Source organism: Candoia aspera, chromosome 8 (genome assembly GCF_035149785.1).
Source record: "Candoia aspera isolate rCanAsp1 chromosome 8, rCanAsp1.hap2, whole genome shotgun sequence".
NCBI classification, from domain to species: domain Eukaryota; kingdom Metazoa; phylum Chordata; class Lepidosauria; order Squamata; family Boidae; genus Candoia; species Candoia aspera.
This window is the reverse complement of record NC_086160.1, coordinates 34,848,685-34,863,658: the sequence shown is the minus strand read 5'-3', so window position 1 is coordinate 34,863,658 and position 14,974 is coordinate 34,848,685. Positions and strand designations below refer to the sequence as shown.

General features: G+C 34.6%; 1 protein-coding gene across 1 annotated transcript in view; it reads right to left on the bottom strand.

The window, feature by feature from the left end:
- The window catches only part of PDGFC (platelet derived growth factor C), a 109,649-nt gene that overhangs the window by 24,199 nt on the left and 70,476 nt on the right, over positions 1–14,974 (bottom strand). The window contains exon 3 of the mRNA XM_063309878.1: positions 4,206–4,386. Within this exon, the coding sequence (XP_063165948.1) occupies positions 4,206–4,386 (181 nt within the window). The remainder of the gene's footprint in view (positions 1–4,205; positions 4,387–14,974) is intronic.

The following is a 14,974-nucleotide window of genomic DNA, read 5'->3' as shown; positions in this document are numbered from 1 at the left end:
TCCAGGAGATTAGGGCAATTCTATTATATTAGAGATGGGAGACTTTTGCCCTATCTGTCTGAATAACTAAATCCAGACCCTCTGTTTGAGTTCTACCAGAATTTTATTAAGGCCACACGTAATTAAAGCTGGAATTGACAGCCCAAAATATAGGTGGCCCTCACTTAATGACCACTTGTTCAGTGACCATTCAAACTTGTGATGGCACTGAATGAAGGGGCCTATGACCAGTCCTAGGAGTTTCGGCTGTCACAGCATCCTGTGGTCATGTGGCTGCCATTTGCGGCCTTCTTTGCCAGTTTCCGACAAGCAAAGACAATGGGGAAGCTGGCAGGTCATAAATGGCAACCATGTGACATCCTTGCTTAACTATGGCAACTGGGGGTGTTGAAATTGCCATTGCTAAGCAGCGCAGTCACGTGACATTGCCCTTTACAATCACATTGCTTAGCAATGGCAATTCATCTCCCAATTGCTGTAATAACCAAGGACTACTTGAATATCAATATATCAGGTCTTGGTCAATTTATCTTTGCAGGGTGGAAATCTATTGTTCAGGCTAAGATGAAACAAGGAAGTTCTCCCAAAGGATTTGCTTTGCCCAGGACCTTAAGGAGCATGGAGTTGCACAGGCCCTGAAAGAGATCCAGCCCAATTCTAATTACATTGCAGCATTAATGCTTGAGTGAGGGATGTGTGCTACTCTTTTTAGAAATTTAGTTCATATGGAGTCAAAGATTGAGACCTTCTAATAGATACACACATGGGTACCATACAGGAACATATCATTCATATTTTATTTTTCTTTTCATGTTATTCGCTCCCTAGAAAAGTAAAACTTTGTAAACAGTTGTCTCAGTAGCCAACTAATTAATATTTGCACAACAGACCAGTAGCTATTCTATGTAGAAATTTACCAAATGTGTTTTTTGACAATAACTTCCTATCTGCAAAACTCATGCAAAAGAAAACTTGTAATCTAGCTATACTACCGAATAGACCAATTAAATATTTTGCTAACATACAATATAAGAAGGTTAAACTTGTATATAGCTTATTTGCCTTACAGTGGACAGTAACAACTGTAAGGTCATTTCACAATATCACTTACCCTTTGTGGTAATATGGACTGATTCCCATCATATCCAAGAGAAAGATGTCTAAAAATCCATTTTTAAAGTAAATAATAATAATAATAATAATAATAATAATAATAATAATAATAATGTTATATAGCTGGACCATCAGTAATTTAATTCTCTAGTTAAAATTAATTGTAACCCAAATAGGAAGTGTGACTAAAGGAACCTGCTTTCATTGACATAATATTGTAGGTAACTCAGGATAGTTTGTCTCTGGTTTAATAGAAGCAGCCTGGGGTCAAAAGAAAGCAGCCAATACATTTATTTAGGGCCCATTCTAATTCCTCTAAATTGACCATGGTTCCTAAAAAGAACCCCATAAATTATCTAAACTAAAACTCTAATTCAATATAATTCTAACATTTGTACAATACCAATGCATTAATCCATTAGGCATTCTATGAACTAATCAAGTGCTCAGCAAAATTCTTGTGCCTACTTACTGAGAATTATAATGCTAGTATTTTTAAAGTTTGGAAAGTAGTTTGATGTTCTACAACTACTTGGCTGTGATAAAAGTAAGCAGTTTTATTTTATGCAGTTGCCTCAAGTTGAGAAACGATTGTTAAGCCAATAATAATTAACCACTACAAAATTATTGTCTCATTGAGTGAGTCCCTGGTACATACAGAACACTGAAATTATCTGACAAAACACATTTCAAATTAGTGTGGTCATTCAGAAGCTTCTTGGATTTCCACCTCCCATCTCAGCTTCCATGAAAAAGGCTAAACAGAGTTTTTTGTAAAGAAGTTTTGGCATGATCTTGAATGACAAATGACATACTACCAGGTGCCAAGACAGACAGGGGAATATAGTCACCCCCACATTCAGCCTTAACTGTTGTAGCTTTGTTCTCAGTGCCCTGAATAATTAATAACTCCTTTGGCAATCAGTCATGCATTCCTTAATGGCACCTAAGGCATCAAGTATCCCATTCACCAGCTCCCCGACAAGTAACAATAGACTCTACTACACTAGATGTTCTATGCCAAGTTGTAAATGACATAATTGAAACTAAACAAGCCACTAGAAGGAATATTACCCAGACTCAAATTGGAATCTTTTATTAGGTTTGTTTATATAGTATATAGTTACTATGTAAACCAGATCAGTATTGACCAGATTTGAGATAGACTTTCTTAACATAATTTTTGCCAAATGACTTCCCTTCTTGCATAACCAAAGAACTTTAACATTAAAAAAATGCCTTTATGATGTTCAGAATGACAACTTTTTTTGAAGATGAAATACATGGGCATGCAAAAATATTTGTAGAATTGAAAACAATATATTCTAATGATCCAATGCTATATATCTGAAATACAATAACCTGATAACTGGATATGATTTAAGGTATGTGCCATTTTTTTTACAATATTACTGTATACAGATGTATCAAACCTCTTCTGGTTTGGATTTAAACAGATAACTATATATGTATTGTACTTGCATATAGGTAAAAACAAAAATATTTTTTTACAAATGAACACATTTCTTTTAATAAATAAAGCTTTGGTACTTTACTTTATTGAGGCAAAGTATATTCTAACTTACGACTACCTTTCCTACACTTAACATAAAATGGTTTAGACAAATTAACAACATTACAGAATTAAAACACAACCACTTCTGAAAGACATTTAAGGATGGTTCTCCACCGTGTGTGGCCTCCAATAATAAATATAATCCTGCACTGTTTTATTTCATGCTTACCACCTTTCTCTCTGCTAGTGCATCCAGTTTTGCTTCTTCTTGAAAAATATGAGTATGGAGGGATTTTTCATGATTTAAAACCAATTAAAGAAAATGTACATATAAGGCCATTGTAAAAAAAAAAGTTTTATCTCTGCAGAAGTGGTTTTTAAAAACATTTTGACTGAAGTCAAAACCTTAACTTACAGTATATTCCAATATGTAAAATTTAGGCATTTGAGTTTATATTAAAGTAAAATGTAATATGTGTTTATATTCTGTGACATTATGATCACAGAAAAGCATATACAGAATATCTCATTATTGAGAAGCTACTCTGCATTAATATGTAGAACTACCCGGTCAAGTGCTAAAACAGGCAAACAATCCAATTTTTGCGTAATTTATCACTGCCATTCTTTTCAGTAAATTAATAATATTTAAATGTGGGCTATTTTTGCTTTAAAAAAATGTTCTCCCTTACGCTCTTAGAATTAAAACCTGCTGGAACTGCTGCCACTATGCAGGGCGGTCACGTGATATTTCTGTTAATGACCGCTTCACTTAGTGATGGAGTTGCTGGTCCCAATTAGGGTCATTAAGTGATGACTACCTCTATTGCAAATAAATCCAAAATGCATAATTTTGAATCAACTTATAAAACTATGCCTTCCCACTTTCATGACTTGAATCACAACTTCTGAGAAAACAAGTATTTAATTTCCAAAAAGATATCTGGTTAATTAAGATACAGAATAGATATAAAATCTATCCTATGTTAATCAATCAGGAGTAGAAGAAAATTAAACATGGAAGAAATATTTAATACTTTTCCAGTTACCATTTTCTTTTTAAGTAGTTTCCAATGCCATCCATTTGTACTTCAGTGGTATATATACTGTAGAAGTGCAGTAAAAAAAAAAGTAATCAGGCTCCTTTACCTCTGATCAAATTACACTTCATATTTTAGCTCTCCTTTGAGGGATTACTTCAAAGTCCTCGTTTAGCAGCCACAACTGGGACTGGCAACTTCATTGTTAAGCGAAGTAGTCGCTAGGTGAAACTGTGCTTATGATCTTCCTTCAGCTTTCCTTTGCTTTATAGACCTGCAAAGGTTGTGAATGTAAGGACTGGTCGCAAAGTTACTTTTTTATCACCATTTTAACTGAACGGTTGCTGTCTGAATCAGCCGCTAAATGAGGATGATTTGTACTGACTTTTGTCAGGGATGCTTTACACTGGATTCCTGCAGAGAGCCAGAGGTTGGACTCAGTGGCCTTTCCAATTCTATGATTCCACTTATTGCATTAATCTTTAATCTTTTATCATTATGCTTTGAGAATCAGAAGATAGAAATATGCTACTTACTGTTGTGAGAAGGTTATAATGAATACAGAATCCAGGTTCAGAAGGAAAATATTCATCAGAAACAAATCTTATCCTGATCTGGTTTCCTTCAGAGATCTGTTTGCCTGGAACAGTAGCAGAACCACACCACCGCCCTAAGATAGTGCCATCACTAGGCTCTTCAACTTCTACGAAGTCATACCTACAGCAAAATACATATATGTACACATACCATTTAATCATTGTTATATGAACACAGGAATATTTATGAATAAGAGAATTATGAATAAGAGAAAGTGATAAAGACAAAACCTATTTGTATACAAGTATATAAATAGCAAAGTATTTTAAACAAACAAAACCACAAAAACAATAAAAGGAAAAAGGAAGTAACAAAAACATATATAAACACATTGAAAAGTAGTCCTTTTTGCTGCTCAGTAAATCCATAATGCTTTAATCAGTGATAAATTCCAAGGTTTTCGTACACAATTCAAATGCACATTCATATCTTAAGCTGTAATGAACTTTCTAACAGTCCTATGACTATTGAATCAAGAAGTAGCAATAGCTCATATTATATATGTACATGCACCCTTACCATTTTATTCAGCATAATGAGATTGACAGCCAAACCATTTTAAAACATTTTCCAGAATATCCACAGACGAGAAAAAAAAAAGTGTTTGTTGAACTAGTCTCAGTATCATACTTAATATCTTTAAGGTTCTTTATCATTCATTGGTTAATACATTAATAAACCAACTGTTTAATTCAGAGATGTTACAAATAACAAACATGCTATTTGAACATGCTTTCACAATATTCATTGCCTGCATGTTCAAATAACACTGTAGACTTAATCTTAAATGCATTCCAGTTCTGACAATAATACAGGGCTTTTAGATGCAACTAATGTATCTGGAGAAAAATCTGAAATCAAGAGATGCTTTAACTGAAAATACTGCCATTTCACAATTTCAGGCATCTTGATTCCTCTTGCACTAATGTTTTAAAACTTATTTGGCAAGAAACCAAAGTATTAATGATCCTATTTGCACATTAATTAAAAAAATATATGCAATTTTCAAAGTGGGTTTCTCACAGAATGAAAATTGGTTATGTGAATAAGGGTTAAAATTATACCACTGTCTCAGTATCGTCCAAATATGATGTCACAGTAGATATACTGGACTCATTGCTAAAACTGGAGCCAAGACCCTGCCTGAGTATCAGAGTATCAATAACTTTCTAATTCTGCCACCCCCAGATATGTGAAACATGTTACTTGCTGAATTAGGTCCCCATCTGTTTATCAGGTCTTCTGACAAAATTCCTAACTGGATCCTTCAGTAAAGATACATTTAAATATTGCTTAGAAATAAGGGATGGCTTTTTTGAGCAGTCATTGATAACATTACTAGGGAATGATATGATATGGCAATAGTATCTATATTTCATCTATTAATCCATTCAACTATGGATTTAGAAGCTCAAAAATAATCCAGTTGACAACAAGTACAATGGGGAACTGAAAAAAGTATATTCTTGTTGGACAAGGATTTTAGCATTGTCATACATCCATCAAATTAATGTCACATGTATAAGAATTAGACTTATATGGAGTAGTATTGTGATCCAATAGGGATTTAAAACCTTATTAAAGTTATCTGATAATAGTCAAATAAAAATATATTCAAAGCCTCTATGTAATATATCTGTAAAATCTGTAGTAGGGCCATAATTAATAATGCTCTGTAATATATTTACTATATATAATGCATATACAATATTTATTAAAACACTCAATCACCAAAATAACTGTATTTTTCTTTTTAAACTAAATATTCTCAAACTCAGCTCTGATGTTATGAATGGGAAATCACATACCATTTACGGCCCATATATACAGTAGAAAATAGATACAATATGCAATTTACAATGGTTTAAAAAAACATAATTTCAAAGCAAAACATTAAAATGCTGCTTCCAAGTTCCTGCCACGAACTGATCATCAGAACAAACTAATCTATTTGATTTTATTTGCACTGGTTTATGTTTCTGCCATTTAAAACATGAATACCTAAAAGGCTGCCTTCTCAAAATCTCAGGTAAATAATTCTGTCAATTATACTTTTTCTCACAATTTTTCCTTCCCACCTCAGCCTTCAGTTCATTCTATTTTATTTGGCATTAGTTCATGTTTTTAAAAAGACATTACATGAAAATGTACGTACTATCTCAAGACATACATATTTATAATTAAAATTTTCAAATGGATTTATGTACAATATTTTCTTTAGACATATTTTATATGGACTTTCCTTTTAATATACTTATTTCCTGAATGCTGTTTTTTGGAAAACAACGTATTTTCTGGAATTGTTCATGTTACCAATTACCTAAATTTCCATACTCTTGATGTTTTCACTACCCAATTACCTGGTCACCTCCCACTGCGCCTGCAGTAGAACTGGGTATATGTATGCATATATCCTCTTTGCCAGTGTAATCTCCTTGAGAATTTATGGAAGAACAGAAATAACTTGTTTTGTCTCCAACAAACACCAAAAGGTTAGGATCACAGAATGCATGATTTGGAAAGGACCTTATAAGTTACCTATGTTAACATCTTGCTCAGTGTAGAAATCCACTACCCCTTTCTCCCAGCCCCAAGAGATGGTCATACATTCTATCTGAAAACCTCCTTCTAGCTTCTTCTTGTGGTTTTGGGAAATACCAGAAATTAGTGAACCTGCAATTTAATTTTTGTTAATACTTCATAATTCTTTACTTTCCTTGCTTTAACACTTGCTTTCCATTCTTCAATGAGTAAGAATCTGCTCCAATCTTAAGCAGAATTCGCAATGCTGCTAAGGGAAAATACAAACGTTCTGGTCCATAAATGTTAACTCACATTCACAAAGCAGGAATTGAGATACAAGCCATCGTTCAATCGACAAACAAAATAGGTAGATAAGGGCCTGCTTACAGTTAAAAATAAAACCATTTATTTGAAATTATTAATACTGCTGTAGATTATCTACATCAATCCCAAAATGTATTTCAAAGTCATTTGTTTAAATCAAAGGAATACACAAACCCTACTCCTGGGTGATTGCTCTTAGTCTCTTGAGTCCAAATCCTTTTCATATTTATTTTTTATCTTTTGTTTGTAATACTGTGTATTTTACTTACTAATTAAACAGTTCTGATTGTCTACATATACTTTTTAAAGTAGCATGTGGAGATCAAACACACACATCAATGAAATTCTTGAAATGTTGAAAAGAGATATAATACTTGACACATGAAGTGAAACAATCACTGACAACCAGAACCCCATGTCTCCAGGTGATCACTGTAATCCCTGTAATAGAATCACAGGTATTGTATTGCACTGTCCAAATCAGCATTTAAAGGGCTTTACTAAGCCTGCTTTTATTGTCCAATGAAATGTAGGTTTCTCTCAGCAATATGATACAGGGCATACTTGATACTTAAAGCAGCTTATAACGACCACATCTCTTCTCAGACATCCTTAGGGACTTAAAGATTACTTATTTTCTTTCATGCTTTCCAAAAAACAAGCCTGTTTTTGTAGACACAATGCCTATTGGCATAATAAAATTTAAAAATGGAGGGTGGGTCTATTGCAGTAAATTTGGCTTCCAGAATGTAAAATATCTCAACTACATCAAATAAGAGCAATGAAAACATGTAGTGAGGAAGTCAGAGTGGCAACTTTCCAACTCTATTTTTTTCTTATTAGAGTTCTACAGCATTTGGGCATTTTTACAGAATAAATATGCTCTTAACTGCTTAATAGAATTATAGAAATAGATTTTTTCTTTTAATGTTTTCAAGTAGATGAACTGTTCCATTTAATTATGAGAGGAAATGAACTTAGTAATAGATTTACTTTTATCAGTGGTACTGCATCCAGAATTGGACATAGTTCAAGTGTCCTCTACACTGAGTTCTTTCTACATGCTAGATCTATCCATAGTAACCATTCTTCAGTGTCCAAAAACCAGTATTCCTCTTAATACAATGTATGGAAAATACTTTCTGAGTTAAACTAAACTAGACACAACATTAAATAAATCTTTGGAGTTACAGTACAGGACTCGGAAAATTTTAAGGATTGCAGCAACAGTTATATGGAATTTAACTGTTTTTCACCCCAACTCCACTCCCATGGAAAAATCACACATCTGAAGGTGCTATAACAGAAGCTACAGAGCAAGGATTTTATTCTGGAATTTTCTTATACAGCTTCAGCTTTCTACATCTGTATTAATCCTTGTTTCAAAGAAGTGATGAGAGAACAGAAATAAACTTGGTAATAATTATAAACTAATCAGTCAAAAGCAGCATCACCATGAGAGAGGAGGAGACAAATATCCTCAGATAGAAATTACACTGCTCCAGGAGCCAGACACTGGGCTGTTCTAAATGCTTTCTTCACAGAGTCCAACTGAAAATTATGAGTAAAATTAAATGCACAGATCATGTTTTCATGAGTGAAAAGAAGGAACTGGGTTTCTTTAATCCTCCATTTCAATCTGTCTGATTAAGCCATGTGAGATCTGATCTCAGAATGTTCCATATGGACAAGTAACTCATTTCTTCCCACCATAAGTTACAAGCAACTGATTTTTTTCCACATTACTAGAAGATACCAGTTGTCTGAGTTATTTAAAAGATATTTATTAGCTATTTAAAAAAATTAAACAAGAGGAAAAATAATTGTATTGAACAATTACAAAAAACAGAAGATTAAGAACAGGAAGAGGTGACAAATGCAATCACTGACATACAGCCAAGAAAAAATATTTAAAGAACACCTTTTCTCCCTCTCCCCTAATCTAAACGTTTTTTAAAAAATTCTTTGTAAGGCAAGACTTTTATATCGAAATCTGATTACCAGTTGCTACAATATGTTGGCCACTGAAACTATTTTGACTATTATTTAGTCCTTTTTTTAAAAGATTTTTTTATCCTGCCTTGATTATTTTTATAAATAACTCAAGGCAGGGAACATACCAAGTACTCCTTTCTCCTCCTATTTTCCCCACAACAACAAGCCTGTGAGGTGGGTTGGGCTGAAACAGAGTGACTGGCCCAAGGTCACCCAGCCGGCTTTCATGCCTAAAGTGGGACTAACAGTCTCCTGGTTTCTAGTCTGGTGGCTCCTTCTTTGTTTAACTTTCTTTGAACCACTAGTTCAAACTGGTCCTTCTTTGTTTAACCCCAAGAATACATGCTGGTTTGTTTGAAATTATGAGCCCATCGCTAGTGTATTTTTACACTTGGCATTTGATTAGATTTTTCATATTTTGCTTGAATAAATGGAAAAAAACAGAAAAAAACTTTGTTTCACATGATTTATCTGTCTTAAAACCAGTAAAGAAATTTTAGGATTAATGATTAACTATTATTTAAGATAGTAAATATTAACCTTGCATTCAGCATCTCTCTGATTGCATATGTTATTTTCAATGCCCACTATCTCCATATAGCATTTAATCAAGTAAAGTAGCCTTGAACAATTTTGTCTCTTCTCCAACCAATTCCAATCTATTCACTCAGCTTTTGCTTTCCAGGTTTCCTGTGTCCAACTTAGAATGGCAAGGGAAATAAAAAAGCTATCTTGGCACACAGCAGATTCATAATAACAGTTCTACCACAATATTTATCACTGGAAACACAAAGACTGAGTAAAGTTAGAGTGTTAGCCATTAAACGTACATGAATAATGCTAAATTAGAAGCAGGTCACAATATCAGTTCTTATACACATGTTGACTGAGAGCTATTGTGAAAGATACTAAAAAACCTAAGATTCTGTAATATTTGGGGTGTTTCCATGTTGTAGGTGAGAGTACATCATGGATACATGAATACAACTGTTGAATAACAGATAACAAGCTAGTAGTTTTTGATGTGTGAGTTCTATTAATTTAATATAATTATCACTATTAACTTTGAAAGTATATTAAAAAAGAATTACATAATAGAGAATTAGACTGATATTATCTTGATCTAATTAATTTTTAATTTCCTGTAAGCTTACAAGGATTACTTTTTCAAAAATAGTTTCTACAGAGGCAGATCACATTAGAAAATGAATTTTTGTCAGTGGTATGAAAGCTACAAGAATGTTTCAATGTTTTTAAACCCTTACCACCACACTCCCAAAATCCCCAAAACCCAGTAAATATATTTTCTTATAAACATCTTATTAAATAGTATACAATGCTTTATGTCACTGTATGTGAGATGGGCGGTATGATAAATATGCCAAATAAATAAATAAAGACAGACTGTAAGCCCATTGAACCTTATTTTACAGTAAGCCCAATACAATTCAATGGGACATCTGTCTGTCTGTCTGTCTGTCTATCTATCTTGTCTTATACAGATAGAATTCAGAAATAAATATTTATGATACTGTTTTAAAATTATTTTAAAAATTTGGAATATATTATTAACACTGAAAAAAAGTCTACAAACCTTCTGAAATTCTATTTTAGCTTAAAATTACCTAATGCTAACTATCAAGACTTAATCTTAAGTAGAGAAATTATTCCTATAGAAGGCATCCAAGCTTTGATTTTGGAAATTTGCCACAAAAATATAAAATCTGTTAGTGGATACATCAGCAACAGAAAGAAAGAAAAACCTGAAATACTGAAAGCCAATGTGCCCATTTAAAATTATATGGGGTGTATGCAATTTTGATATTGGTCCATTTAACTTCTATATTGTCTTTAGTAATTGACAAAGCCCCCTCAAGTCCTGCTGCGCTGCCTCATAGTGGTGAGGTATATGTGCTCCTGGGAGGGATATGTCAGGAGTGCATGCCGAGGGTATATATTCCCAGCAGGGTCACCCAAAGCATGAAAGTCATCCCAGCTGTCCAGCTAAAGGAAACAGACAGGGCAGCACGATATAGGAAAATGATGGAGGCAGATGATCGCTTTAGTGACAGTGGCAAAGGAATCAATTAATACTACGCAGGAGAAAGCAATGGTAAACCATTCCTGTATTTTTACCAAGAAAACCACATGGATAGAAAATATAAAATGATTCACGATGGAGGAAAAAAACATTAATAACCTGTGCTATGTTAATGATACTAATCTGATAGCCAAAAATGCAAAGCTCTACAAGCTCTAATAATAAAAGTCAAACAGCACAGAAAAAATGGGACTAAAATTAAACAAAGAGACCAAACTAATGACAACAGGTATAACCACCAGCCTTATAATTGACAATGAAGCTATCAAAGTGGTGGACATCATCTGCCTTTTGGATTCAACTATCAATACCAAGCAGTCAAGAAATACTCTACGAACTATCACTTGGTAGAGCAGCCATGAAGGCCTTGGAAAAAATATTCAAATTATTTGTTTACACCTACAAAATCAGAACGCAAGCAATGGTATTCCCTGTGACACTCTATGGAAGTGAAAGTTGGACTCTGAAGGTAACAAGTATATTGATACTTTTGAACTTTGGTGTTGGAGAAGATTTGAGAATATCGTGGACATCCGAGAAAACAAACTAATAGATCATCAAACAAATCAACTCAGAGGAACAAATTACCAGGCTTAAATTATCCTACTTCTGACACATTATACAAAGACCTAGCTCTCTGGAGAAGGCTCTAATGCTTGGAAAGGTGAAAGAAAAGAGGAAGAAAGGATGACCAGCAGCAAAGTGGACTGACTCAGTTACAGTGGTGATGACTGCACCATTGGAAGACCTGGAAGACCAGGTTAGGGACAGATTGCAATGAAAAAAAATCTATCTATGCTGTCACTAAGAGTTGACAACAACTTGATGGCACATAATCAACCAATCAATTGACAAAGGGTCTCTAAATTCCAGGGACCATGTCCAGAAATTCAGAGACCAACGTAAAACTTTTTGAATACAAAAATGGTTCTGTATGGTTAGTTCTGTGTACAAACTGATACTCAGCTGATTATCAAGCACAAAAAGCACATTAATACTAAATTTCTCACTCCCAATGAAAATATTTGATTCCCAATTTTATATACTGAAAAACCAATGGAATAAAGATGTTACAATCACTGCAGTTAATACTCCCAAGAGAAGTAAATGGTTTCCTGGTAGGTATTTCTAATTATTCAAGAAACAGAACAAAATACCCCTTTCTTAAAATATTCACTTCATAAAAATAAAATACACATACCTCAAAATATTAGAAACATCCAACAATAAGTGTGACCAAAGAATTTTTTTGCCCTAAGAAGAAAACAGAACTGTTTAAATTCTCCTTCTCCCTCTTGTGGTTGATTTTCTATTCCCTCAACTGTTACAACTGTCATTTTGCCACCTCTTTCTATAAGGAGATATGAAAGAAGATGCTCAGATGCCCCCACCTAAATGAAGAAAATATCAGGAGGAAAGCATATATTTAAGACTTTGATTAGTTGAGGTTCTAATTAGATGTAAAACGCACATAAGACAGCTACTACAAAGATCTGGAATTCGGTGTTTTTATTTTGAGTTGCCTCAGGCATTTTTAATGTAGAGATATCATTAATAAACACAATCAGTACAGGGATGGCAGATTCCTTCTATCAGTCTAGCAAAGGGAAATTATTTACAAAAGAACAGTTTTATTAGACTGTGGTAGCACAAACAAGAGGGTACTATGGCACCTATACAAAACACATGTTTTTTATTAAGCATCCACATATACAAACTGTTTCCACTTCATCTGATGTATGCAGTATTCTCCTGAACTGAACATAGGAAGAGGACAGGGAAGAAAGAAATAAATTGTCAGACGTACAGACATGGTACTACTACTATACATTGATATCCATGTCAGGATGTTTGGGTTAAGCCAATTGATATGGACACAACATATAATTCTCTGTAATTGTGTCCACTCAGAAATAAGTCCAACTGAGATAGTACTCTTCAAGGAAGTATAGGATGCATGAGCATCCACCATCATCAGTCATTTGGCATCAAAAAACTTTTTTTGTTTTTTTGCTCTACAGTGCAGATAGGGGAAGACAGTGCTGAATGATCTACAGTTTTGATGACACACATTTACAGTATATTCTGGTCTTGAATCAGTTTTTGGAAGGACTGTTCTTTTGGTTGTAAAACTTTACAACCAATTTTGGTTGTAAAAAGACCCACCAGAAGCAAATATTTTTCCCATTAAACTGTATTTAGGCTTGATTACCATAAGAGGGTTAAGTTACAGTCAAACCTCATTTTACCAGACCTTGATTTGCAGCAGATACATTTTTGTCTGAGATTTACATCATCTGCATGAATTTTCATCATTTATCTATTTAGTTAAAAGATTTGTATGGCCACCCATCTTAAATAATTCTGGGTGGCTCACAATAGCAAATTACGTCACTTACGTGCATGCAACTGACATTAACTGACACAAATGGCATTAATCATTCTTGATGACATCATGCAAATTAAGTACATTGATGCAAAAGATTTAGCATGTAACGCATGCATGATGACATCATCTTGCAAAGGATATACAGTAAATCCCCAATAAAGCTATACTCTCCAGCTGAATAAACCTTCCTCAATAATGGACACACCTTCACAATAAGTTCATTAAAATGAGATTCAGTGTATTTTTATGATATACAATTATACTCAGTGTACCATATATAAACTTCAGCAAAGGATCGTTACCTTGTTGTGGTGCTGGAGCTTGAGCACCTCAATGATGCCATGAGCTAAACCGTGAAGGGCCACCCAAGACGGGAAGGTCATGACAGACAGGTCAGAATAAATGCGATCCCTGGGGAAGGGAATGGAAACCCACCCCAGTATTCTTGCCGTGAAAAATAAATGGATCAGTACAGCCAGAGATATGTCGGTACACCATCGGAAGATGAGACCCCCAGCTTGGGAGATGGTCAAAATGCTACTGGGGAGGAACAGAGGATGAGTTCAATTAGCCCCAGACGTGATGACGCAGCTAGCGGCCGACGGTGCTGGTGGTGAACGGCGAATCTGATGTTCTAAGAATCAACACACCATTGGAACCTGGTATGTAAGATCTATGACCCAGGGCAAATTGGATGTGGTGATTGGTGAGATGTCAAGATTAAAGATAGACATTTTGGGCATCAGTGAAACGAAATGGACTGGAATGGGCCACTTCACATCAAATGACAACCAGATCTACTACTGTGGACAACAGGACCACAGAAGAAATGGAGTAGCCTTCATAATTAATAGTCAAGTGGCTAAAGCAGTGCTGGGATACAATCCAAAAAACGATAGAATGATCTCAATTCGAATTCAGGGCAAGCCATCTAACATCACAGTGATCCAAATATACGCCCCAACCACAGATGCTGAAGAAGCTGAAGTAGAGCAGTTCTATGAGGATCTGCAGCACCTACTGGACAACACGCCTAAAAGTGACGTTATTTTCATCACAGGAGACTGGAATGCTAAGGTGGGCAGTCAAATGACACCTGGAATTACAGGTAAGCATGGCCTGGGAGAACAAAACGAAGCAGGACATAGGCTGATAGAATTTTGCAAAGAAAACACACTCTGCATAACAAACACTCTCTTCCAACAACCTAAGAGACGGCTTTATACATGGACTTCCCCAGATGGACAACACTGAAATCAGATTGACTACATCCTTTGCAGCCAAAGGTGGCGGACATCTATACAGTCGGTAAAAAAAAGACCTGGAGCTGACTGTAGTTCAGATCACGAACTTCTTCTTGCACAATTTAGGATTAA